Raw genomic sequence first — 27,692 nt, forward strand, 5'->3', positions numbered from 1 at the left:
ACTAAGCAGAAAATAAAAATGATTGAAAAAAAAAAAAACTAATAATTGTAGGTGGTGTGGTAGGTCTCAAAACAGGGGGAGATACAAAGGCCTGGTTGGGATGGGCATGTGGGGCAATAAAATCGGGAATCACTCCGCCTGCCATGCTTTCTGCAAACTCGGCACCTTTTTTGAGGATACCTTTGGGTGGGAGTGACAGGGACAGGGTGAGGAAAATGGCGTTCTGACAGTCTCCGGGAATCCTCAGAGTCGAAGGCTTCCCCCGGTGCCATGGACTCAAATATGAGGCTCTCTACTACTTTTTCCTGAAAGTGCAGGAAAGTTAGTGGTCCTTGATATTTTTTGTATAGGACAAAACTGTTGTAGGTGGCAGTCTGAATTAGATAGATTCCCACCTTTTTATACCACGCCCTGGTCTTCCTCTTGACCAGGTATGGTTGCAGAACCTGGTCTGACAGGTCTACGCCACCCATATGTCTATTATATTCTGTGACGCAGACAGGTTTTTCTTTGTCCCTGGTGGCACCCCTCTCTCTGACCGTCACAGTGGTGTCCGTATGCAGTGTGGAAAGCATATAGACGTCCTTCCTGTCTTTCCACTTCACTGCAAGTAGTTGGTCGCTTGCAAGTGAAAATGACGCCCCCCTCTCCAAACGTCTGGACACCAACTGTGACGGAAACCCCACTCTGTTTTTCCTCACTGTCCCACAGGCCCCTGTACTTGCAGCATGGAGGGATTTGTATAGGGGGATACTCGTGTAATAATTATCTGTGTACACGTGGTACCCTTGATTGAGAAAGGGCGTCATTAGCTCCCAGACAATTTTGCCTGGGATACCAATTGTCTGGGGGCAGTTTGGGGGGTTTATTTGGCGGTCCCTACCTTCGTAAATTAGGAAGGTGGACGTGTACCCTGATGAGCTCTCGCAAGCTTTATATAATTTTACGCCGTATTTGGCTCTCTTGGAGGGAATAAATTGGCGGAATGAAAGACGGCCCTTGTAGCTCATCAAGGACTCGTCGACTGCCATATTTTGCTCTGGGGTATAGGAATTTAGAAAGGAAGTTTTTAGGAGGGAAATTAGGGGTCTTAATTTATTTAGCCGATCGTAGTTGGGGTCAGTTCTTGGGAGAGCTTGGGCATTGTCACTGAAGTGGAGGAATCTCATCAGGGCTTCGTAACGGGCTCGGGACATGATGGCTGCAAATACAGGGGTGCAGTGGACAGCTTTTGTTGCCCAGTAAGAGCGGAGAGTGGTTTTTTTTACTATACCCATATTCAGGGTGAGGCCTAAGAATTTTTTAATTTCGGGGACATTTGTGGGGATCCAGGAACGGGAATGAAAGGCAGTGGGTTTTTGGGAAATATATTGCCGGGCATATAGGTTAGTTTGGTGGACGATTAATTGCAGGACTTCGGGGCTAATGAAAATTTCAAAAAAATCAATGGGGGTAAAATTGGCGACATCTACTTTTATTCCAGGGACTGCAGAAAAAGGGGGAATTTGAGGGGAAAATGAGGTGTCATTATACCACAGCGGTGGGGGGACTGCGGTACTTGGTCCTGCCTCTGAAGCTTCAGCAGTGACGACCGACTCCGCTACCACCGGGCTGGGGGATCCCGTGGAGGAAGAGTCGTCATCACTGTCTGAAAACTGCTCAACTTCAGGGGCAGAATCTGTTTCGCTGCCGGAGCTGCCGGAGCAAAGCAGGCTGTAAGCTTGCTCCGCGCTAAAAGTTCTGCGAGCCATTTTATCTAATTCCTCCCCTAACCCTAACCCTAACCAAAAATTTTTAAAAAAATTATAATTTTTTTTTTTTTATAATCCTCTGCTGGTGATGCAGGGATTACGGAGAACGGGGGTGGGTAAATGGGATGCTGGCGGAGGCAGATATTATGTTTTTTGTCACTGACAGGGCAGCACTTGAACTGTAGTCTCTCTCTCTTCTCTCCTAGAACAACTACAAGGAGAGAAGAGAAAGGTACAGCCCAAGTGCTGCCATGTTTATCAAATATTAGGGGTTTTGATCACTGTAATTGGACATATTACAGTAATCAAAACCCAGCAGCCAATGAGAAAATTCTCATAGGTTGCTGGGTCTCTGCTGGCAGATCATGGCAGGCGCACTGCGCATGCGCCCGCCATTTTCTTCCAGCAGAGAAGAAGAAGGGGGGCCAGGAGCAGTGGGCTGGGGACCGGGGACCACTACTGAGGACCGGGGACCACTACTGAGGACCGGGGACAGGAGCAGGCGGTATGGTGGGGGGCTCGGGGGCTCTATTTCTCTCCCCTCTGATGTGCGATCACATCAGAGGGGAGAGAAATGCAAAGCATTTTTTTTTTTTTACAAACTATTTGCAGCGATCGCAATCCCGGGGGTCTGTAAAGACCCCCGGGATTGCGATCGCTCCAGGGGGTCTGCGATCGCTCCAGGGGGTCTGTAAAAACAGACCCCAATACACCGGGGGAAGCTAGGCTTTGGCGGGCGCATCTGCACATGCGCCCGCCATCTTGGAGCCTGGGCAGGAAGGAGGAGGGTCGGGGACCGGGGGGGCACCTTCTCCGGTACATAAGGTACCTATGGGGGCTCGGGGGACCCTATTTCTCTCCCCTCTAATGTCCGATCACATTAGAGGGGAGAGAAACACAATACTAATCGCGTTTTTTTTTTTTTTTTTGCGATCGCCGGTAAACGGTTAATTACCGGCGATCGCAAAAGCGGGGTCGGTGAAAACCGACCCGAATCATGTTCTCTGGGGTCTCGGCTACCCCCGGCAGCCGAGACCCCGGAGAAAATCGGCCTCTGGGGGGCGCTATGTACTTTTTCCACAGCGCCGTTAATTAACGGCGCTGTGGCTTAAGTACCCTTAGCGGCCGCCGTTAAAAGGCGTATCGGCGGTCGCTAAGGAGTTAAGGATGAGTGTGTTTATTGTTCTCCCACAGAAGGTACAGTTTCACGTGGCCCCCGTCCTCTGAATGCACCATTAGCAGCACGTCCACTTCCTCATCCCTTACTTTGCATATTTTAAATTGGATATAAGATATTTGCAGCTGTGGTATAGAAGTTCTGCAATAGCAATATTAAGCACTAGCACACAGGCAACAGTGGTTTTACTAGAGAAAGGAAAATATGTTGCCTTGAAAAAGACTGTTCTTTTAATGGTGATGCAGTGGTCTACAAGTACTGCAAAAGCAATATTAAACCCTGCCTAGATGCCTGCTCTAATATTCGCTCTCCCTCATATAATAACTATCCCTGAATTGCTTCCTGAGGACCGTATGCCGAGCATCGCGTCACCGGGTCTTTCCAATAACACAATGTGGATGGCCAATCACAGTAAGGCTGGTAGCCAACATGGCTACGAGATTACCGCGCATGATGGGTAATCGCCGCATGTTTACTGGCTGTCTTACTAGTTCTACACATGCGGGGCGGGGACTCAAGCTTAAAACTCGAGCACCCGCGATACTCACTTGAGTAGCGAGTGTGCCTGAGCACCATGATGTGCGATCGAGTATCAAACAGTGGCGAGCACGCTCGCTCATCATGAATGCTAATCATAGAATCATAGAATTGGAAGGAACCTCCTGGAACATCTGGTCCAACCCCCTGCTCAAAGCCGGATTCACTAAATCATCCCAGACAGATGTCTGTCCAGCCTCTGTTTGAAGACTTCCATTGAAGGAAGCCTGTTCCACTCATTGATTACCCTCACTGTCAAAAAGTTTTTTCTAATGTCTAATCTGTGTCTCCTCCCATTCAGTTTCATCCCATTGCTTCTAGTCTTTCCTTGTGCAAATAAGAATAAAGATGATCTTTCTACAGTGTGACAGCCCTTGAGATATTCGTAGACAGATATTAAGACTCCTCTCAGTCTTCTTTTTTTGCAAGTTAAACATTCCCGAATCCTGTAACCGTTCCTCATAGGACATGGTTTGCAGTCCAATCATCATTCTGGTCTCTCTTCTCTGAACTTTCTCCAGTTTGTTGATGTCTTTTTTTTAAATGTGGTGCACAAAACTGGACACATTATTCCAGGTGAGATCTGACCAAAGAGGAGTAGAGGGCAATAAAGACTTTGCGTGATCTAGACTGTATGCTTCTGTTAATACATCCCAGAATTGCATTTGCCTATTTTGCTGCTGCATCACACTGTTGACTCATGTTCAGTTTATGATCTATTAGTATTATTATTATTATTATTATTTATTGTTATAGCGCCATTTATTCCATGGCGCTTTACATGTGAGGAGGGGTATACATAATAAAAACAAGTACAATAATCTTAAACAATACAAGTCATAACTGGTACAGGAGGAGTGAGGACCCTGCCCGCGAAGGCTCACAATCTACAAGGGATGGGTGAGAATACAGTAGGTGAGGATAGAGCTGGTCATGCAGCGGTTTGGTCGATCGGTGGTTACTGCAGGTTGTGGGTTTGTCGGAAGAGGTGGGTCTTTAGGTTCATTTTGAAGGTTTCGATGGTAGGCGAGAGTCTGATGTGTTGTAGTAGAGGGTTCCAGAGTAGGGGTGATACGCGAAAGAAATCTTGTATACGATTGTGGGAAGAGGAGATAGGAGGGGAGTAGAGAAGGAGATCTTGTGAGGATCGGAGGTTGCGTGTAGGTAAGTACCGGGAGACGAGGTCACAGATGTATGGAGGAGACATGTTGTGGATGGCTTTGTACGTCATGGTTAGGGTTTTGAAGTGGAGTCTCTGGGCAATGGGGAGCCAGTGAAGGGATTGACAGAGGGGAGAGGCTGGGGAATAGCGGCCCCGGCTAGTATACCCAAGTCTTTTTCACATGTGCTGTTGCTTAGCCCTATGCCTCCCATTCTGTAAATGCTTTTTTCACTTTTATTGCCCAGATGTAGTACAGTACAGTACAGACCAAAAGTTTGGACACACCTTCTCATTTAAAGATTTTTCTGTGTTTTCATGACTATGAAAATGGTACATTCACACTGAAGGCATCAAAACTATGAAATAACACGTGTGGAATTATATACTTAACAAAAAAGTGTGAAACAACTGAAATTATGTCTTATATTCTAGGTTCTTCAAAGTAGCAACCTTTTGCTATTTCTTGGTAAAATAGCTGCTAGGAAACCACTGCTAAGGACAGGCAACAGGCAAAAGAGACTTGTTTGGGCTAAAGAACACAAGGAATGGACATTAGACCAGTGGAAATCTGTGCTTTGGTCTGATGAGTCCAAATTTGAGATCTTTGGTTCCAACCACTGTGTCTTTGTGCGATGCAGAAAAGGTGAACGGATGGACTCTACATGCCTGGTTCCCACAGTGAAGCATGGAGGTGTGATGGTGTGGGGGTGCTGGTGACACTGTTGGGGATTTATTCCAAATTGAAGGCATACTGAACCAGCATGACTACCACAGCATCTTGAAGCAGCATGCTATTCCATCCGGTTTGCGTTTAGTTGGATCATCATTTATTTTTCAAAAGGGCAATGATCCCAAACACACCTCCAGACTGTGTAAGGGCTATTTGACCAAGAAGGAAAGTACTGGGGTGCTACGCCAGATGACCTGGCCTCCACAGTCACCAGACCTGAACCCAATCGAGATGGTTTGGGGTGAGCTGGACTGCAGAGTGAAGGCAAAAAGGCCAACAAGAGCTAAGCATCTCTGGGAACTGCTTCAAGATGGTTGGAAGACCATTTTCGGTGACTACGTCTTGAAGCTCATCAAGAGAATGCCAAGAGTGTACAAAGCAGTCATCAAAGCAAAAGGTGGCTACTTTTGAAGAACCTAGAATAGAAGACATAATTTCAGTTGTTTCACACTTTTTTGTTAAGTATATAATTCCACATGTGTTAGTTCATAGTTTTGATGCCTTCAGTGTGAATGTATAATTTTCATAGTCATGAAAATACAAAAAATCTTTAAATAAGAAGGTGTGTGTTAGGAGTCGAGTTTCCTCTGCTGCACAGGGGGAATCTCGATCCGTGTCTGCTGCGGTCTCCCATTCGGTATCGCCCGCAGTGGGCTCTGCTCAGCAGAGACGTCGCTCCCAGCGTCTCGCTGGGGCTGATTCGGTGCATAGGGTCACTACTGCCTTTTCTGGCTTTCCTATGGTACCCTGCACTGATCTGCGGCGAGCGAGCCTCTCTGGGACTAAGTCCTTGTTTACTCACACTGAGCATGCCCAGGGCAGGGTCTCCCATTGGAGGTCGAGGGCCACATGTTCGGTCACATGCTCAGGTGCTGCAGTACATTCCATTGGTCCTTCTGGAAGGTCCTGAAAGGGCAAAACATGCTCAGGTACTGCAGCACTTTCCATTGGTCCTTCTGGAAGGTCCTGAAAGGGCAAAAACTTCAGTAGCAGCTTCCTGTGCTGCAACTATATAAACTGCGCAAGACCGCACGGCCATGCGCTAGTATCGTCTTATGCTATATGCTTTGCGCCAATGTGGTCATGTGTTTGAATGTGTTCAGGGACCCGGCTGAAATAAGCCCCTAGAATGCTGGCATCTCCGGCGAGGAGTTTTGTATGCATGCATGACCACTCACTGCTCACATCTGGGTAGTTGGCCTGTGCCTCTGTGAAAGTCTAACAGGGCACAGAGCTTTCCTCTCGCGGTTACTCTGTGAAGCTAACAGAGTTGGTATATACCGCCATATAGAGCCGCCATTATTTAGCAGCAGGTGCTTTCCTGCACGGTGGATCCCGGGTTGCGAACGCACCAATTCCATTTAATAAATTATATATTTGGTGCATTCCGCCAACCCTAACAGTATACTAGCGCCAGGATCTGGCTCAGTAATGGCGGATGAACAGCGATTGCAGGGGTACATCCAGCTGCTGGAGGGCCGGTTGGCGTCTCTTGAGCGTGCAACCTCGGCGGTGGATGTTACCGCAATAGCTGTTCAGGCTGCTAGCGTGGCTGCAGCAGCTTTACCCACTGCCACCTCTGTTCCGACCCTATCTCACCTTCCTTTGCCTGAGAGATACTCTGGGGACAGTAAGTCCTGTAGGGGTTTCGTGAGCCAATGTGGTATACACCTCGAGCTTCTGGCTGCACGTTTCCCTACTGAGCGGGCAAAGGTGGGATTCATAATCTCTCTCCTGTCGGACAGAGCGTTGGAGTGGGCTACGCCGCTGTGGGAGCGCAACGATCATGTGGTGCGGAGTGTTCCTAGGTTTCTGGACACTCTGAAACAGGTCTTTTTAGGACCTCAAGTCACCCATGATACAGCGCTCCAACTGCTGGCTTTGACTCAGGGTTCAACCATGGTCAGCCATTTTGCTGTTCACTTCCAGGACATTAGCGTCTGAGTTGGAATGGCCAGATAAAACCCTCATTCCCGTATTTTGGAGGGGGCTGGCTGACCATGTGAAGGACGCTTTGGCCACTAGGGAGATTCCTGCCACACTGGAGGAGCTCATAGCCGTATCTACTCGTATTGACCTCCGTTTTAACGAGCGGAGGTTGGAGCGAGCCCAGTGTAGGCAGAGGTTTCGGCTGGCTCCCACCTTCGCCAAACCTTTGGAATCTCCAGTCCAGGCATCCGAGTGACATGAGGCCTTAGAGGTGACACGAGCGGGATCCAAGTCTCAGTCTGCCCGTGCACATAAGGTCCGTCATGTTTGCCAGCAGTCAGGACACCTTGCCTCCAAGGGTCTTCAGCAGTCGGGGAAACGTCAGCGTCTAGTGGCAGTTGGAGGAGGTACACTAGACACGGCGACGTTTACCTCAAAGTTGTCCTTCAAGGGGACAATTAACATAGGCCCATCCACTCTTATGGTCGCGCTATGCGTGGATTCTGGGGCAGAGGGTAACTTTATGTCTTCCGCTTTTGCCCAGCGTCACGCAATACCCTTGGTGATGCTCACCAAGCCGGTAACCGTTCGAGTGGTAAATGGGTCAACACTACCTTCACAGATTACCCACAAAACCATTCCTTTCACGCTATCTGTGTCTCCATCACATCAGGAGATAATCTCCCTATTAGTCATTCCTGAGGGAATTGATGAGGTCCTGTTGGGGATACCATGGCTTCGCTACCATTCTCCTCATATTGAGTGGTCCTCTGGGAGAATTTTGGGTTGGAGTAAATCTTGCGAGGGTAGATGTCTGAGGGAGTGCGTTCAGGTTGCTACTACACAGGTACCCGCAGATCTTTCCTCTCTCCCTAAGCACTATTGGCCCTATGCAGACGTGTTCTCTAAAAGAGCTGCGGAGACCCTTCCGCCTCACCGCCCCTATGACTGTCCTATTGACCTCTTGCCTGGTGCTGAGCCTCCCCGGGGTCGAGTCTATCCGTTATCTCTCCCGGAGACGGAGGCAATGTCCCAGTATATCCAGGAGAATCTGGCAAGAGGATTCATTAGGAAGTCAGTGTCACCGGCAGGGGCAGGGTTCTTCTTCGTACAGAAGAAGACTGGAGACTTACGTCCATGCATAGACTACAGGGGTCTTAACGCCATCACCGTTAAGAACAAGTACCCACTACCCCTGATATCTGAGCTGTTTGATAGGCTACGGGGAGCGAGGGTATTTACAAAGTTAGATCTGCGGGGTGCTTACAACCTGATTCGCGTCCGTGAGGGGGATGAATGGAAGACGGCTTTTAACACCAGGGATGGGCACTATGAATATCTGGTGATGCCCTTCGGACTCTGTAATGCCCCAGCCGTTTTCCAAGACTTTGTGAACGACATCTTCCGGGATATGCTCACCACCTCGGTCGTAGTCTATCTGGATGATATTCTCATCTTCTCTCCAGATATTGACTCCCATCGGAGAGATGTTCGCAAAGTCTTCGACCTCTTACGGGCAAACTCCCTCTACGCCAAGTTGGAGAAGTGTGTGTTTGAGCAGGAGTCCTTGCCTTTCCTTGGTTATATCATCTCTGCCCAGGGTTTGGCTATGGATCCTGCAAAGCTACAGGCTGTAATGGACTGGCAGGAACCCCATTCTCTTAAAGCGGTGCAGCGCTTTATGGGGTTCATTAATTACTATCGCCAGTTCATTCCACACTTCTCAACTTTGGTAGCTCCCTTGGTTGCCCTCACCAAGAAGGGAGCAAATCCCAAGTTGTGGTCAGAGGAGGTCTCCAAAGCCTTTCTCTCGATCAAGTCACACTTCGCTAGCGCTCCCATCCTACATCGCCCCGATGTTGATAAGCCATTTATCTTGGAGGTGGATGCCTCATCCGTTGGTGCTGGAGCAGTCCTTTTCCAAAAGGATGCTCAAGGTCGGAAGCATCCTTGCTTCTTCTTCTCCAAGACCTTCACACCAGCGGAGAGGAATTATTCCATCGGGGACAGGGAGTTGCTGGCCATGAAGTTGGCTTTTTCGGAGTGGAGACATCTCTTGGAGGGAGCTCGCTTTCCCTTCCAAGTCTTCACTGACCACAAGAACTTGGTGTATCTGCAAACGGCCCAGCGGCTGAATTCTCGCCAGGCTAGATGGTCCCTGTTCTTCTCCCGGTTCCATTTTACTCTCCATTTCCTCTCCGGGGAGAAGAACGTTCGTGCTGACGCTCTCTCCCGCTCCGTGGTGTCATAGGAGGAGGAGGAGCCTCGGCTTATTGTCCCTTCTGAGAGCCTGAGAACTGTAGCTCCGGTTTCGCTAGAGTCTGTGCCCCCGGGCAAGACTTTCGTACCAGCTAACTTGCGACCGGAGGTTCTCTCTTGGGCTCACTCCTCCAGAGTGGGTGGGCATTTTGGGACCAAGAGGACATCTGAGCTTCTGGCGAGAACATACTGGTGGCCGCATATGGCCCGAGATGTCAAGGACTATATTCAGGCGTGCGTTTCTTGCGCCCAGAATCGGTCTCCTCGGCAACGGCCTGCTGGGTTGCTTTACCCTCTACCGGTGGCGGACAGGCCCTGGGAGATGGTCGGGATGGACTTTGTGGTGGGTCTACCCAAGTCGCGTGGCTGCTCCATTATTTGGGTTGTCACCGACCATTTCTCCAAGATGGTGCATTTGGTGCCGCTTCCTCGGTTACCCTCAGCACGGGCCTTGGCGGTGTTGTTCATTAAACACGTTTTCCATTTGCATGGTATGCCTGATAAGATTGTCAGCGATCGGGGTCCCCAGTTCGCATCTCGGTTTTGGAGAGAGCTCTGCCGTTTACTCAGCATAGAGTTAAACCTCTCCTCTGCATACCATCCCGAGACGAATGGGTTGGTGGAGAGAACCAACCAGACTCTGGTGACATATTTGCGACATTTCGTCTCTGCTAGGCAGGATGACTGGGCATCTTTGCTACCTTGGGCGGAATTTGCCCTGAACAACGCCGTAGCCGATTCCACTGGTCAAACTCCTTTTCTCCTTAATTACGGCCAGCATCCGCGTGTCCCTGTGCCCATGCCCGTGTCATCCACCGATTCTAGGGTGGCAGACTGGGCTGTGGAGGCATGTGACATCTGGGACCGCACACAGGATGCCATCCGGGCCTCCAAGGAGAGAATGAGGGTTTCGGCTGATACACACCGGCGCCCCGCTCCGGTCTTTGCTCCTGGCGACTTAGTGTGGCTCTCCGCCCGTAACATCAGGCTGCGAGTTGAGTCCACTAAGTTTGCTCCTCGCTACATTGGCCCGTTTAAGGTTCTGGAACAGATCAACCCTGTGGTCTACCGTTTGGCTATTCCTCCACGCCTTGGTAACATAGTAACATAGTTAGTAAGGCCGAAAAAAGACATTTGTCCATCCAGTTCAGCCTATATTCCATCATAATAAATCCCCAGATCTATGTCCTTCTACAGAACCTAATAATTGTATGATGCAATATTGTTCTGCTCCAGGAAGACATCCAGGCCTCTCTTGAACCCCTCGACTGAGTTCGCCATCACCACCTCCTCAGGCAAGCAATTCCAGATTCTCACTGCCCTAACAGTAAAGAATCCTCTTCTATGTTGGTGGAAAAACCTTCTCTCCTCCAGACGCAAAGAATGCCCCCTTGTGCCCGTCACCTTCCTTGGTATAAACAGATCCTCAGCGAGATATTTGTATTGTCCCCTTATATACTTATACATGGTTATTAGATCGCCCCTCAGTCGTCTTTTTTCTAGACTAAATAATCCTAATTTCGCTAATCTATCTGGGTATTGTAGTTCTCCCATCCCCTTTATTAATTTTGTTGCCCTCCTTTGTACTCTCTCTAGTTCCATTATATCCTTCATGAGCACCGGTGCCCAAAACTGGACACAGTACTCCATGTGCGGTCTAACTAGGGATTTGTACAGAGGCAGTATAATGCTCTCATCATGTGTATCCAGACCTCTTTTAATGCACCCCATGATCCTGTTTGCCTTGGCAGCTGCTGCCTGGCACTGGCTGCTCCAGGTAAGTTTATCATTAACTAGGATCCCCAAGTCCTTCTCCCTGTCAGATTTACCCAGTGGTTTCCCATTCAGTGTGTAATGGTGATATTGATTCCTTCTTCCCATATGTATAACCTTACGTTTATCATTGTTAAACCTCATCTGCCACCTTTCAGCCCAAGTTTCCAACTTATCCAGATCCATCTGTAGCAGAATACTATCTTCTCTTGTATTAACTGCTTTACATAGTTTTGTATCATCTGCAAATATCGATATTTTACTGTGTAAACCTTCTACCAGATCATTAATGAATATGTTGAAGAGAACAGGTCCCAATACTGACCCCTGCGGTACCCCACTGGTCACAGCGACCCAGTTAGAGACTATACCATTTATAACCACCCTCTGCTTTCTATCACTAAGCCAGTTACTAACCCATTTACACACATTTTCCCCCAGACCAAGCATTCTCATTTTGTGTACCAACCTCTTGTGCGGCACGGTATCAAACGCTTTGGAAAAATCGAGATATACCACGTCCAATGACTCACCGTGGTCCAGCCTATAGCTTACCTCTTCATAAAAACTGATTAGATTGGTTTGACAGGAGCGATTTCTCATAAACCCATGCTGATATGGAGTTAAACAGTTATTCTCATTGAGATAATCCAGAATAACATCCCTCAGAAACCCTTCAAATATTTTACCAACAATAGAGGTTAGACTTACTGGCCTATAATTTCCAGGTTCACTTTTAGAGCCCTTTTTGAATATTGGCACCACATTTGCTATGCGCCAGTCCTGCGGAACAGATCCTGTCGCTATAGAGTCCCTAAAAATAAGAAATAATGGTTTATCTATTACATTACTTAGTTCCCTTAGTACTCGTGGGTGTATGCCATCCGGACCCGGAGATTTATCTATTTTAATCTTATTTAGCCGATTTCGCACCTCTTTTTGGGTTAGATTGGTGACCCTTAATATAGGGTTTTCATTGTTTCTTGGGATTTCACCTAGCATTTCATTTTCCACCGTGAATACCGTGGAGAAGAAGGTGTTTAATATGTTAGCTTTTTCCTTGTCATCTACAACCATTCTTTCCTCACTATTTTTTAAGGGGCCTACATTTTCAGTTTTTATTCTTTTACTATTGATATAGTTGAAGAACAGTTTGGGATTAGTTTTACTCTCCTTAGCAATGTGCTTCTCTGTTTCCTTTTTGGCAGCTTTAATTAGTTTTTTAGATAAAGTATTTTTCTCCCTATAGTTTTTTAGAGCTTCAATGGTGCCATCCTGCTTTAGTAGTGCAAATGCTTTCTTATTGGTATCACCGATACTTTCCACGTTTCCCTCTTAAATCCCGTTCATTTGTCCCGGTTTTCCGAGTCATCTGCTGGGACATCGGGTTCATCCACGGATGAGTTTGAGGTGAATGCTATTGTGGGGTGCAAGGTGGTACGTGGCAAGAAATTTTATCTGGTGGACTGGAAGGGTCACGGCCCAGAGGATAGAACCTGGGAGCCTGTGGAGCACATTCGGGCTCCGCTGCTTATCGCAGCTTTTGAGCGTAGTGAGGCTCAAGGAGGGGGGGGGGGCCCTAGGATGGGGGGTAATGTTAGGAGTCGAGTTTCCTCTGCTGCACAGGGGGAATCTCGATCCGTGTCTGCTGCGGTCTCCCATTCGGTATCGCCCGCAGTGGGCTCTGCTCGGCAGAGACGTCGCTCCCAACGTCTCGCTGGGGCTGATTCGGTGCATAGGGTCACTACTGCCTTTTCTGGCTTTCCTATGGTACCCTGCACTGATCTGCGGCGAGCGAGCCTCTCTGGGACTAAGTCCTTGTTTACTCACACTGAGCATGCCCAGGGCAGGGTCTCCCATTGGAGGTCGAGGGCCACATGTTCGGTCACATGCTCAGGTGCTGCAGTACATTCCATTGGTCCTTCTGGAAGGTCCTGAAAGGGCAAAACATGCTCAGGTACTGCAGCACTTTCCATTGGTCCTTCTGGAAGGTCCTGAAAGGGCAAAAACTTCAGTAGCAGCTTCCTGTGCTGCAACTATATAAACTGCGCAAGACCGCACGGCCATGCGCTAGTATCGTCTTATGCTATATGCTTTGCGCCAATGTGGTCATGTGTTTGAATGTGTTCAGGGACCCGGCTGAAATAAGCCCCTAGAATGCGCTGGCACCTCCGGCGAGGAGATTGTTTTTAAGTGTGTTCAGGGACCCGGCTGAAATAAGCCCCTAGAATGCTGGCATCTCCGGCGAGGAGTTTTGTATGCATGCATGACCACTCACTGCTCACATCTGGGTAGTTGGCCTGTGCCTCTGTGAAAGTCTAACAGGGCACAGAGCTTTCCTCTCGCGGTTACTCTGTGAAGCTAACAGAGTTGGTATATACCGCCATATAGAGCCGCCATTATTTAGCAGCAGGTGCTTTCCTGCACGGTGGATCCCGGGTTGCGAACGCACCAATTCCATTTAATAAATTATATATTTGGTGCATTCCGCCAACCCTAACAGTGTGTCCAAACTTTTGGTCTGTACTGAACTTTGCATTTTTCCTTGTTAAAAACATTCTGTTAGTTGCTGCCCACTGCTCCAGATTATTTATATCTTTTCGAATCCTCTCTCTTCTCTAGTATTAGCTATCCTTCCTAGCTTTGTGTCATCAGCAAATTTAATTAGTGTACCCTCAATTTCTTCATCTAAACCATTGATAAAGATGTTGAACAATACAGGGCCCAGGAGAGAACCCTGTGGTACCCCACTTGTGACATTCTTCCAACTGGATGTGCAGCCATTTACGACCACTCTTTGGGTCCGATCACTAAGGCAGTTATGAATCCACCTAACAGTTGCCTTGTCCATTCCATACTTAGTCATTTTTTCAATAAGGATGGTGTGAGATACTTTGTCAAATGCTTTGCTGAAGTCAAGATATACTATATCTACAGCATTTTCCTGATCCACCCAGTCAGTGATTCTGTCATAGAAGGAAATTAAGTTAGTCTGACATGACTTATTACCGTATATACTCGAGTATAAGCCGAAAATTTCAGTCCATTTTTTTAGGCTGAAATTGCCCCTCTCGGCTTATACTCGAGTCATTCCCAAGGGTTGGCAGGGAAGGGGGAGCGGTAGCTGTCTAATAATACCGCTCCTGGCGCGACCCTGCCGGTCCCTGGTTCTCCAGGAGCTGACAGCTTCCTGTATTGACCGGTCACATGGTACCAGTCATTACAGTAATGAATATGGACCTGACTCCACTCCCATAGGGGTGGAGCCGCATATTCATTACTGTAATGAGCGGTACCATGTGACTGCTCAATACAGGAAGAAGCTGTCAGCGCCCGGAGAACCAAGGACCTGCAGGGACCACACCAGGAGCAGGTGAGTATAATGGGGGCATATTAACTTGTCCCATGTTCCACCGTCGGCGCCACTCCATCTTCCGCGTCCTCTGCAGTGACGCTCAGGTCAGAGGGCGTGATGACGAGATTAGTGTGCGCGCCGCCCTCTACCTGCACAGTCAGTGCGGAGGACGGGGAAGACACAGCGGCGCTTGGCGGTGGAACAAGGGACAGGTGAATATAGCAAGTGACGGAGGCCTGAGCGACGAGTGGTGAGTATGTGTTTTTTTTTTTTTTATCGCAGCAATAGCATATGGGACAAATATCTCTATGGAGCATCTTATGGGGCCATGTGCGGCATTATATGGGGCAAATATCTCTATGGAGCATCTTATGGGGCCATGTGCGGCGTTATATGGGGCAAATATTTCTATGGAGCATCTCATGGGGTCATATGCAGAATTATATGGGGGCAAATATCTCTATGGAGCATTTTATGGGGCCATGTGCAGCATTATATGGAGGCAAATATCTCTATGGAGCATCTTATGGGGCCATGCGCAGCGTTATATGGGGCAAATATCTCTATGGAGCATCTTTTGGGGCCATAATCAGCATTTGTGCAGCACTATATGGGGCAAATGTGTCTATGGAGCATCTTATGGGGCCATAATCAGCATTTGTGCAGCATTATACAGGGCAAATGTGTTTATGGAGCATCTTATGGGGCCATAATCCGCATTCGTGCAGCATTATAGGGGGGGCAAATATCTCTATGGAGCATCTTATGGGGCCATAATCAGCATTTGTGCAGCATTATAAGGGGGCAAATATCTCTATGGAGCATCTTATGGGGCCATAATCAGAATTTGTGGCTCATTATATGGGGCAAATGTGTCTATGGAGCATCTTATGGGGCCATAATCAGCATTTGTGCAGCATTATATGGGGCAAATGTGTCTATGGAGCATCTTATGGGGCCATAATGAGCATTTGTGCAGCATAATATGAGGCAAATGTGTCTATGGAGCATATTATGGGGCCATAATCAGCATTTGTGCAGCATTATATGGAGCAAATGTCTGTATGGAGCATCTTATGGGGCCATAATCAGCATTTGTGCAGCATTGTATGAGGCAAATGCCTCTATAGAGCATCTTTTGGGGTCATAATCAACATTTGTGCAGCATTATACGGGGCATATTTTAATATGGATCATCTTATGGGGCCCATCATAAACTGTATGGAGCATTATATGGGGCGTATTTTGCATGGAGCATTATATGGGGCCCATCATAAACTGTATGGAGCATTATATGGGGCTCCTGATTCAATATGGATATTCAAAAACACTTAACCCACTGATGTCTCAATTAATTTTACTTTTATTGGTATCTATTTTTATTTTTGACATTTACCGGTAGCTGCTGCATTTTCCACCCTAGGCTTATACTCGAGAAATTAAGTTTTCCCAGTTTTTTGTGGCAAAATTAGGGGTCGCGGCTTATACTGGGGTCGGCTTATACTTGAGTATATATGGTAGTTACAAACCCATGCTGACTCTGGTTAATAACTTCATTCCTATCCAGGTACTTACATACATGTTGTTTAATAATTTGTTCAAAGATCTTTCCTGGTATGGAAGTCAGACTCACCGGCCTATAGTTCCCTGGGTCCACCTTCTTCCCCTTTTTGAAGATAGGAACGACATTTGCTCTTCTCCAGTCATTTGGGACTTCTCCTGTTCTCCAAAAATTTTCAAATATTATGGAGAGTGGTTCAAAAATTTCTTCTGCCATCTCCTTCAGTATTCTGGTGTGTAATTCATCTGGACCTTGAGACTTCAATTCATTTATGTTAGCTAAGTGTTTCCTCACTATCTTCCTGTTTATTGATATTCTGGATTCCTCTACTCCTTTAATAGGACAGTGAAGATCAGTTGATGTTACATTTCCTTTCTGAGAGAAAACAGATGCAAAATAGGAATTTAAAAGTTCGGCCTTCTCAACATCCTTTCTTACCATTTCATCATTTTCATTCTGTAAAAATCTCATAGCATCTTTGACTTTTCTTTTACTTTTGACATATCCCCAAAATCCTTTTTTACTGCTTTTGATGTCTCTTGCAAGCCTTAATTCATTGTCAGCTTTAGTTAATCTGATTCGTGCCCTGCAGGTTTTTTTCTAATTCTGCAGAAGAACTTCAGAATCATGTGAAAACTGTTTTTGAAGCATCTGATCTTAACATCTGCAAAACCTGGATAGGGGTAATGTGTCCCAAAAGACACTATAAGACATATGCAATAAAAAAAAGTATAATTCATAAAGTTTTGAAATACTGCTTGAGCATTGGTTAACCCAAATGGCATGATCAGATTTTCAAATAAACCCTCAGATGTTATATATGCCGTTTTTCACTCAATGAATTCAATGAGTGGAAGTGGGTATGTATTCTTAACTCTGATTTTGTTAAATTATTTTATGTTGAGGCAAGGAAGGAGACCACTAGCTTTCTTTTTAACAAAGAAAAATGCAGCAGCTATAGGGTAGGAGACTAATCTGGCTCTTTCGAAAACTTTCATTCACATAACTTTTCATGGCAATACTTTCAGGCAAAGAGAAATGGTAAAGATGAGCTTTAAATAATTTGGCATTGGCAATGAGATTAAAAGCACAATCATAAGGACAATGGAGAGGCAGTGTCTGCCCCTCTTTCAGAAAACACATCTCCGAGGTCCTTCAGGTATTCTGGCAGACCCTTCAGACTAGCGAAGCATATTTGTACTGAAACTAGACATTTCTTTTGACAATTGGGGCTCCACTTAACAATCTCAGTCTGACACCAATAATAACAAAATTGTGAATCAGCAGCTTTTGAAGCCCCAGTACTACCCCAGCAGGTAAATTATCCAAAACAAAACAAGAAATCGATTCAGAGTGAAGTGCTCCCATTTTGAACGTGAAATCCACTATTACTCATTTGAGTCATGTCAGTAACAAAAATTTGAATGGAACCAACCACACAATGAGAAAAACTCACCATAAAAAAAAAATAATATTCACTATTAATCAAATATAAGACCTACTCAAGAAGTGAATATAAAGAATCCAAAATATCAGAAAATTAAATATAATTTTATTGATCACAATATTAAAAGCAAGGAGAAACTGACAGCAAATATCATGAAAAATATCATAGTACAAAAAATAATAATAAATACATAGTTGGAGGCACGGATCATATAACATGAAATCTATAATATAACGCTGGGAGCGTCACTCTGTCCGAAACCTCTATAGACTGCGCAAGCGCAAGCGCCGGCGCAGTCTGGGCCTCACAGAGCGACGCTCCCGGGAGATCGCGGTATGCGTAAGCACTGAACGCATACCGCGATCTCCACCGGAGAGTCAGGGACCGCCAGGAGGGAGGGTAAGTATACTCACCTTTCCCGGTTCCAGCGCTGCTTGCGGCTCCGTCTCCCGGCTCCTCTGCTCCCGGCTCCGGAGGGCGCGGACTGCGCAGGCGCCGATTCCTGCTGCCGGAATCGGCGCCTGCGCAGTCCGCGCTTTCCGGCGCCATTTTCTTGAAGACACACTCCGGCTCCACTGCAGGTGTGTCTTCAAGAAAATGGCGCCGGAAAGCGCGGACTGCGCAGGCGCTGATTCCTGCTGCCGGCGCCATTTTCTTGAAGACATACCTGCAGTGGAGCCGGACGATAGGTGAGTATGGTATTTTTTTTTTTTTTTTATATGGCAGCAGCATTCGGGGGCATATAATACAATGGTGGCGCAGGATGGGAGCAGCACATGACAGAACGGGCGCAGGATGGCAGCAGCACATGACAGAACGGGCGCAGGATGGCCGCAGCACATGACAGAACGGGCGCAGGATGGCCGCAGCACATGACAGAACGGGCGCAGGATGGCCGCAGCACATGACAGAACGGGCGCAGGATGGCCGCAGCACATGACAGAACGGGCGCAGGGTGGCCGCAGCACATGACAGAACGGGCGCAGGATGGCCGCAGCACATGACAGAACGGGCGCAGGATGGCAGCAGCACATGACAGAACGGGCGCAGGATGGCAGCAGCACATGACAGAACGGGCGCAGGATGGCAGCAGCACATGACAGAACGGGCGCAGGATGGCCGCAGCACATGACAGAACGGGCGCAGGATGGCAGCAGCACATGACAGAACGGGCGCAGGATGGCAGCAGCACATGACAGAACGGCCGCAGGATGGCAGCAGCACATGACAGAACGGGCGCAGGATGGCAGCAGCACATGACAGAACGGGCGCAGGATGGCAGCAGCACATGACAGAACGGGCGCAGGATGGCAGCAGCACATGACAGAACGGGCGCAGGATGGCAGCAGCACATGACAGAACGGGCGCAGGATGGCAGCAGCACATGACAGAACGGACGCAGGATGGCCGCAGCACATGTCAGAACGGGCGCAGGATGGCCGCAGCACATGACAGAACGGGCGCAGGATGGCAGCAGCACATGACAGAACGGGCGCAGGATGGCAGCAGCACATGACAGAACGGGCGCAGGATGGCAGCAGCACATGACAGAACGGGCGCAGGATGGCAGCAGCACATGACAGAACGGGCGCAGGATGGCAGCAGCACATGACAGAACGGGCGCAGGATGGCAGCAGCACATGACAGAACGGGCGCAGGATGGCAGCAGCACATGACAGAACGGGCGCAGGATGGCAGCAGCAAATGACAGAACGGGGACGCAGGATGGGAGCAGCAAATGACAGAACGGGCGCAGGATGGGAGCAGCAAATGACAGAATGGAGGCGCAGGATGGGAGCAGCACATGACAGAACGGGGGCGCAGGATGGGAGCAGCACATGACAGGATGGGGGCGCAGGATGGAGCAGCACATACCAGGATGGAGACCATATACCAATATAAATGCTCGCCACCCGGGCGTAGAACGGGTTCAATAGCTAGTATACATATATGCATGCTTTGCACAAAAAGGAAAAAAAGACAAGAACCGCACCTCCAAAAATCATAAGTTGATCTAAAGCTGCTAGGCAAAAATTTATATACCGTATATACTCGAGTATAAGCCGACACGAGTATAAGCCGACCCCCCTAATTTTGCCACAAAAAACTGGGAAAACTTATTGACTCGAGTATAAGCCTAGGGTGGAAATGCAGCATTTACCGGTGAATTTCAAAAATAAAAATAGATCATTCTTGCCCCATAGCTGTGCCATATAGTGCTCTGCATGTTCATTATTGCCCCATAGCTGTGCCATATAGTGCTCTGCACCGTTCATTATTGCCCCATAGCTGTGCCATATAGTGCTCTGCACCGTTCATATTTCCCCATAGCTGTGCCATATAGTGCTCTGCACCGTTCATATTTCCCCATAGCTGTGCCATATAGTGCTCTGCACCGTTCATATTTCCCCATAGCTCTGCCATATAGTGCTCTGCACCGTTCATATTTCCCCATAGCTCTGCCATATAGTGCTCTGCACCGTTCATATTTCCCCATAGCTCTGCCATATAGTGCTCTGCACCGTTCATATTGCCCCATAGCTCTGCCATATAGTGCTCTGCACCGTTCATATTGCCCCATAGCTCTGCCATATAGTACTCTGCACCGTTCATATTTCCCCATAGCTGTGCCCCATATAGTGCTCTGCACCGTTCATATTTCCCCATAGATGCTCCACATAAATCTCTGCCATTGCTGCTGCTGCTGCAATAAAAAAAAAAAGCCATACTCACCTCTCTTGCTTGCAGCTCCCAGCGTCCGGTCCCGGCGTCTCTCTGCACTGACTGATCAGGCAGAGGGCGCCGCGCACACTATATGCGTCATCGCGCCCTCTGACCTGAACAGTCAGAGCAGATAGACGCCGGGAAGATGGAGCGGCGCCAGGAAGATGGAGCGGCGCCCGGCGGCTGGAAGGTGGACAGGTAAATATGTGATACTTACCTGCTCCCGGCGTCCGGCTCCTTCTCCCGGACAGCTGGTCTTCGGTGCCGCAGCCTCTTCCTCTATCAGCGGTCACCGGCACCGCTGATTAGAGAAATGAATATGTGGCTCCACCCCTATGGGAGGTGGAGCCGCTTATTCATTTCTCTAATAAGCGGTCCCACGTGACCGCTGAACAGTGGAAGAGCTGCAGCACCGAAGACCGTGGGACAGGTGGGGAGCGCCAGGATCGCTGGAAGCAGGTAAGTATGCCTCAGCGCCCTCACCCCCTCACCCGCCGACCCTGCCACCCACCTTGACTCGAGTATAAGCCGAGAGGGGCACTTTCAGCCCAAAAATTTGGGCTGAAAATCTCGGCTTATACTCGAGTATATACGGTAACTGAATATGAGGTTTTCAGTTTAACATTCTGATCAGACTGTATGAAGCCCACTGCCACGTCACGGCAAACCTCGTAGTGGGTCCTACCGCCCTAACGGTGCGGAGCCGTGCGGCGACCACCGCCACAGCGGCAATGCACCAGCAGGGCGGACGGCCTGTTGCCCCACAGCACCCAAGCTGCGAGACTGAGGCCCCATGACTCCAGACTGCTCCGCCCCACCAGCACAAAGCCACAGCAACAATGGCCGCCACACAGCACCAGCACCAAAATGAAAGGAGCATTGAAACTCCCCTTCTTCCAGCTCTTCAGTGAGAACCAAAATGGGCTAGACCCCTTACTTTGCAGTCTCCTGCCAATTAAAATCACCTGTGCCAAATGTTGAGTGCTGGTCCAAGAAAGAGACTAGAACATGCTTTGCACAAAAAGGAAAAAAAAGACAAGAACCGCACCTCCAAAAATCATAAGTTGATCTAAAGCCGCTAGGCAAAAATTTATATAACTGAATATGAGGTTTTCAGTTTAACATTCTGATCACATATATGCATACCACCTCGAAATAATCCTCATAAAGTGCAGATTTATAGGCAGACTATAAAGCCTGAATAAAGTGCATAAGTGGTATACAAGGGAGGATATAAATACCAATTTATCAGTGATTCGTAACTCCCCAGGACCCCAGCTCTATTGTCTTAGTTTTTCAATAATTGAATTATATTACAGTTTGCGTGGAATATAGTATATGCAATGGTATAAAGTATATGATATAATAAATAGTAATATAATTCCAATGCGATGTTACTGAAAAATATTAAATCATTCTTATTCATGGCAGATGACTGTATCGGGAGCTCACAGGGATCGCTGATATACTCAGATTTTGTAGCTGAAACATCTCAAGACCTCAGCAAAACGCTGTCATCTGATCACTTTCAACAGGTGCTTTTTTCAGCTTCATCAAAGACAAATATGCAAAACAAAAGTCACAGAAGGGCTGTGGAACATGAAATCGCTCACATAGGGAAGAAACCATTTTCATGTTTAGAATGTGGGAAATATTACTGTTCTAAATCAGGCCTTGTATCGCATCAGAGGAGTCACACAGGGGAGAAGCCATTTTCATGTTCAGAATGTGGGAAATGTTTTAATCGAAAAACAAATCTTGTTACACATCTGAGAATTCACACAGGGGAGAAGCCATTTTCATGTTCAGAATGTGGAAAATATTATAGAGAGAAATCCAAACTTGTAACTCATCAGAGAATTCACACAGGAGAGAAGCCATTTTCATGCTCCAAATGTGGGAAATTATTTAAACAACAATCAGTTTTAATTAGACATCAGAAAATTCACACAGGGGAGAAGCCGTATTCTTGTTCAGAATGTAGGAAATGTTTTACACAAAAATCATATCTCGTTACTCATCAGAGAACTCACACAAGAGAGAAGCCATTTTCTTGTTCAGAATGTGGAAAATGTTTTACAGAGAAATCAAATCTTCTTAAACATCAGAGAAATCACACAGGGAATAAGCCATTTTCTTGTTCAGAATGTGGGAAATGTTTTACAGAGAAATCAAATCTCGTTAAACATCAGAGAATTCACACAGGAGAGAAGCCATTTTCATGTTCAGAGTGTGGGAAATGTTATTGTACAAAATCTGATCTTGCTATGCATCATAGAATTCACACAGGGGATCAGCCATTTTCTTGCTCAGAATGTAGAAAATGTTTTAAACAAAGAGCACATCTTGTTAGACATCAGAGAATTCACACCGGGGAGAAGCCATTTTGTTGTTCAGAATGTGGGAAATGTTTTACAGTGAAATCAAATCTGGTTACACATCAGATAACTCACTCATGCAACAAGGCGTTTTCATGCTCTGAATGTGGGAAATCTTTTAAACGAAAGTCCGTTTTAATTGTGCATCAAAGAATTCACACAGGGCAGAAGCCATATTCATGTTCAGAATGTGGGAAATGTTTTACAGTAAAACATCACCTTGTTAAACATCAAAGAACTCACACAGGGAAGAAGCCATTTTCATGTTTCAAATGTGGAAAATGTTTTTCAGAGAAATACAGTCTTATTAGACATCAGATACTTCACACAAGGCAGAAATCATATTCATGTTCAGTATGTGGAAAATATTGCAGTATGAAATCAAGACTTGTTGCACATCAGAGAAGTCACACGGGGGAGAAGCTATATTCTTGTTCACATTGTGGGAAATGTTTTTCTGATAATTCAGCTCTTATTAGACATCGAAAAATTCACACGGGGGAGAAGCCATTTTCGTGTTCAGAATGTGGGAATTATTTTGCAGAGAAATCAACACTTGTTCTACATCTGAGAACTCACACGGGCGAGAAGCCTTTTTCATGTTCAAATTGTGGGAAATGTTTTTCCCGTAAATCAGCTCTTCTTAGACATTGGATAACTCACACAGGAGAGAAACCATTTTTGTGTTCAGAATGTGGGAAATCTTTTAGTCGGAAAGCAAATCTTCTTACACATCTGAAAACTCACACAAGAAAGTAGCAATTTTTTTTTTTTTTTCCCATTGTTTTATTGACAAATGTAAAAGAAAAAATACAATTCATAGTAAAGCCTTAAAAACAAAGGGAAAACAATTTAAAGCAGTAAATGATTATTAGAAAATTTATACAATTACCATTGACCATTTGTAATTGAAAAGGAATTATTTAAATACACATATACACGCGTGAATAATCTGTATAAGATACTTTACATTTCTAGAACTGAAGCTTAAAAAGTTATCCAGTGCATCTATTCATGATCTGAATGGTTGCCTCTTTCATTTAATTAATAGAAATAGGAAGGAGAATAACGACAGCGGCACTCACCAATCTTCGCACACAGGTTCCTTTATTATGAAAACTCTTCATAGCTCGGGGGGGTGTAGATTTACATAAGAACGTGGCAGCCGAACGACGGCCGTTTCGCGCCCTCCTGGCGCTTCAACAGGTTCAATGGGTGGACGGATGTGACGCCTGAAGTAACGAGCACAACAGGCGCTCCTCCCCCACGCTCACATCCGTCCTCCCATGATACAAAACTTGCTAAAAACAATTAAAAACAATAACCCTGATCAAAGGCATCCTAAATCGTATATATAACACTTAAAGAACTCAAGCTATATGATTGTCATAAGACAAATGACTTACCCAGTCTGCTATCATCCCTCAACTAATACGGGTAGCACAGGTCCTCACGTGATCATGCCCCCTGCTGTAATTACCCATACTGACCAGCTGGGTAAGACATGCTAGAGACGTTATTCACCAAATCCCCTCTTTTTCCATCTGCTATAGGCTCACAGATCTTTACTGGGAAAACGACATACTTATAGTCCCATTTTGTGTGCAAGAAAAACTGTCCACCACTGCCAAAATATATAATAGGAACAATCACAAAAATATTGACATATCCACTTTGTCATTTAGTCCCGCAGGGCCTGTAGCCCCTGTCCGCATAATCCATCCTGCTTCACATCTTAATAGGTCATTATGGTGATCACCCCCTCTATTGGACATCCAGACCTGTTCTACTCCCGCAAATGTCAATACTTCTGCGTTTCCTCCATGCACTTCACGTATATGGTTGATGAGTCTGGGTACCCCCTTCCCTGTGGTGACAGATCTACAATGCTCTCTGAACCGTATATACAGACACCTAATAGTTTTACCAAGATAGTATCGTCCACACGGACACCATACCACATAGACTACATTTTTCGTTTGACAGGTGATAAACTGCATTACTTTATGCTCAACCGGTCCAATGTTTAGGATCCTATCAGTCATATGTTGCCTGCAATATGCGCAGTGCCCACACCGATGGTTCCCCTTAGGAATGCTACCCTCCAACCAATTATTGGTCCTGTCATTTACAATCCGATTTTGTACCAATATGTCCCTTACTCTAGTACTTCTTCTGTTTGATATTAACCCCTTCCCGACCCATGACGCCACGTAGGCGTCATGAAAGTCGGTGCCAATCCGACCCATGACGCCTATGTGGCGTCATGGAAAGATCGCGTCCCTGCAGATCCGGTGAAAGGGTTAACTCCCATTTCACCCGATCTGCAGGGACAGGGGGAGTGGTAGTTTAGCCCAGGGGTCGTGGCTACGATCGCTCTGATTGGCAGTTTCACTTTCAACAGCCAATCAGAGCGATTTGTAATATTTCACCTATTATAACGGGTGAAATATTACAATCCAGCCATGGCCGATGCTGCAATATCATCGGCCATGGCTGGAAATACTAATGTGCCCCCACCCCACCGATCGCCCCCCCAGCCCCCCGATCTGGCCGGTACACTGCTCCGGCTCCCCTCCATCCAGTGCTCCGCTCCCCCCCCGTGCTCTTGTCCGCTCCCCCCGTGCTCCAATCACCCCCCCGTGCTCCAATCACCCCCCCTGCATTCCGATCCACCCCCCCGTGCTCCGTTCCAGCCCCCCGTGCTCCGTTCCACGCCCCCCGTGCTCCGTTCCACGCCTGCCGCGCTCCGATTCCCCCCCCGTGCTCCGATTCCCCCCCCCCGTGGTCCCCCCCACCCCATCATACTTACCGATCCTGCCGGGGTCCCGTCCGTCTTCTCCCTGGGCGCCGCCATCTTCCAAAATCGCGGGCGCATACGCAATGCGCCCGCCGAATCTGCCAGCCGGCAGATTCGTTCCAAAGTGTATTTTGATCACTGAGATAGATTATATCTCAGTGATCAAAATAAAAAAAATAATAAATGACCCCCCCCCTTTGTCACCCCCATAGGTAGGGACAATAAAAAAATAAAAAATAAAAAAAATTTTTTTTCCACTAATGTTAGAATAGGGGTAGGGTTAGGGGTAGGGTTAGGGCTAGGGTTAGGGTTTCAGTATGTGCACACGTATTCTGGTCCTCTGCGGATTTTTCCGCTGCGGATTTGATAAATCCGCAGTGCTAAACCGCTGCGGATTTATGGCGGATTTACCGCGTTTTTTTCTGCGCATTTCACTGCGGTTTTACAATTGCGATTTTCTATTTGAGCAGTTGTAAAACCGCTGCGGAATCCGCACAAAGAAGTGACATGCTGCGGAATGTAAACCGCTGCGTTTCCGTGCAGTTTTTCCGCAGCATGTGTACAGCGATTTTTGTTTCCCATAGGTCTACATTGAACTGTAAACTCATGGGAAACTGCTGCGGATCTGCAGCGTTTTCCGCAGTGTGCACATACCTTTAGAATTAGGCTATGTGCACACGGTGCGGATTTGGCTGCGGATTGGCCGCTGCGGATTCGCAGCAGTGTTCCATCAGGTTTACAGTACCATGTAAACCTATGAAAAACCAAATCCGCTGTGCCCATGGTGCAGAAAATACCGCGCGGAAACTGTTGTATTTTCCGCAGCATGTCAATTCTTTGTGCGGATTCCGCGGCGTTTTACACATGTTCCTCAATAGGAATCCGCAGGTGAAATCCGCGGAAAATCCGCAGGTAAAACGCAGTGCCTTTTACCTGCGGATTTTTCAAAAATGGTGCGGAAATATCTCACACGAATCCGCAACGTGGGCACATAGCCTTAGGGTTAGGGTTGGAATTAGGGTTGTGGTTAGGGTTGTGATTAGGGTTATGGCTACAGTTGGGATTAGGGTTAGGGGTGTGTTGGGGTTAGTGTTGGAGGTAGAATTGAGGGGTTACCACTGTTTAGGCACATCAGGGGTCTCCAAACGCAATGGTGCTCCCTCACTTCCGAGCCCTGACGTGTGCCCAAACAGTGGTTTACCCCCACATATGGGGTATCAGTGTACTCAGGATAAACTGCGCAACAATTACTGGGGTCCAATTTCTCCTGTTACCCTTGTGAATCTAAAAAAATGCTTGCTAAAACATCATTTTTGAGGAAAGAAAACGTATTTATTATTTTCACGGCTCTGCATTATAAACTTCTATGAAGCACTTGGGGGTTCAAAGTGCTCACCACACATCTAGATAAGTTCCTTTCGGGGTCTAGTTTCCAAAATGGGGTCACTTGTGGGGGGTTTCTACTGTTAAGCCACATCAGGGGCTCTGCAAACGCAACGTGACGCCCACAGAGCATTCCATCAAAGTCTGCATTTCAAAACGTCACTACTTCACTTCCGAGCCTCGGCATGTGCCCAAACAGTGGTTTACCCCCACATATGGGGTATCAGCGTACTCAGGAGAAACTGGACAACAACTTATGGGGTCCAATTTCTCCTGTAACCCTTGGGAAAATAAAAAATTCTGGGCTAAATAATTATTTTTGAGGAAAGAAAACGTATTTATTATTTTCACGGCTCTGCATTATAAACTTTTATGAAGCACTTGGGGGTTCAAGGTGCTCACCACACATCTAGATAAGTTCCTTTGGGGGTCTAGTTTCCAAAATGGGGTCACTTGTGGGGGGTTTCTACTGTTAAGCCACATCAGGGGCTCTGCAAACGCAACGTGACGCCCACAGAGCATTCCATCAAAGTCTGCATTTCAAAACGTCACTACTTCACTTCCGAGCCCCGGCATGTGCCCAAACAGTAATTTACCCCCACATATGGGGTATCAGCGTACTCAGGAGAAACTGGACAACAACTTTTGGGGTCAAATTTCTCCTGTTACCCTTGGAAAAATAAAAAATTGCAGGCTAAAAGATCATTTTTGAGAAAATAATTTTTT

At 47.0% G+C, this 27,692-nt stretch overlaps 1 protein-coding gene across 3 annotated transcripts in view; it reads left to right on the top strand.

The window, feature by feature from the left end:
* The window catches only part of LOC138667004 (zinc finger protein 665-like), a 71,388-nt gene extending 47,682 nt beyond the window's left edge, over window positions 1-23,706 (top strand). For all 3 annotated transcript variants that reach the window (XM_069755222.1, XM_069755224.1, XM_069755223.1), the window contains exon 7: window positions 21,837-23,706. In XM_069755222.1, coding sequence (XP_069611323.1) covers window positions 21,837-23,542 — 1,706 coding nt within the window. In that variant the 3' untranslated portion in view covers window positions 23,543-23,706. The remainder of the gene's footprint in view (window positions 1-21,836) is intronic.
* Window positions 23,707-27,692: the final 3,986 nt, after the last annotated feature.

The sequence above is a fragment of the Ranitomeya imitator genome, chromosome 2, assembly GCF_032444005.1.
Source record: "Ranitomeya imitator isolate aRanImi1 chromosome 2, aRanImi1.pri, whole genome shotgun sequence".
Lineage (NCBI taxonomy): Eukaryota > Metazoa > Chordata > Amphibia > Anura > Dendrobatidae > Ranitomeya > Ranitomeya imitator.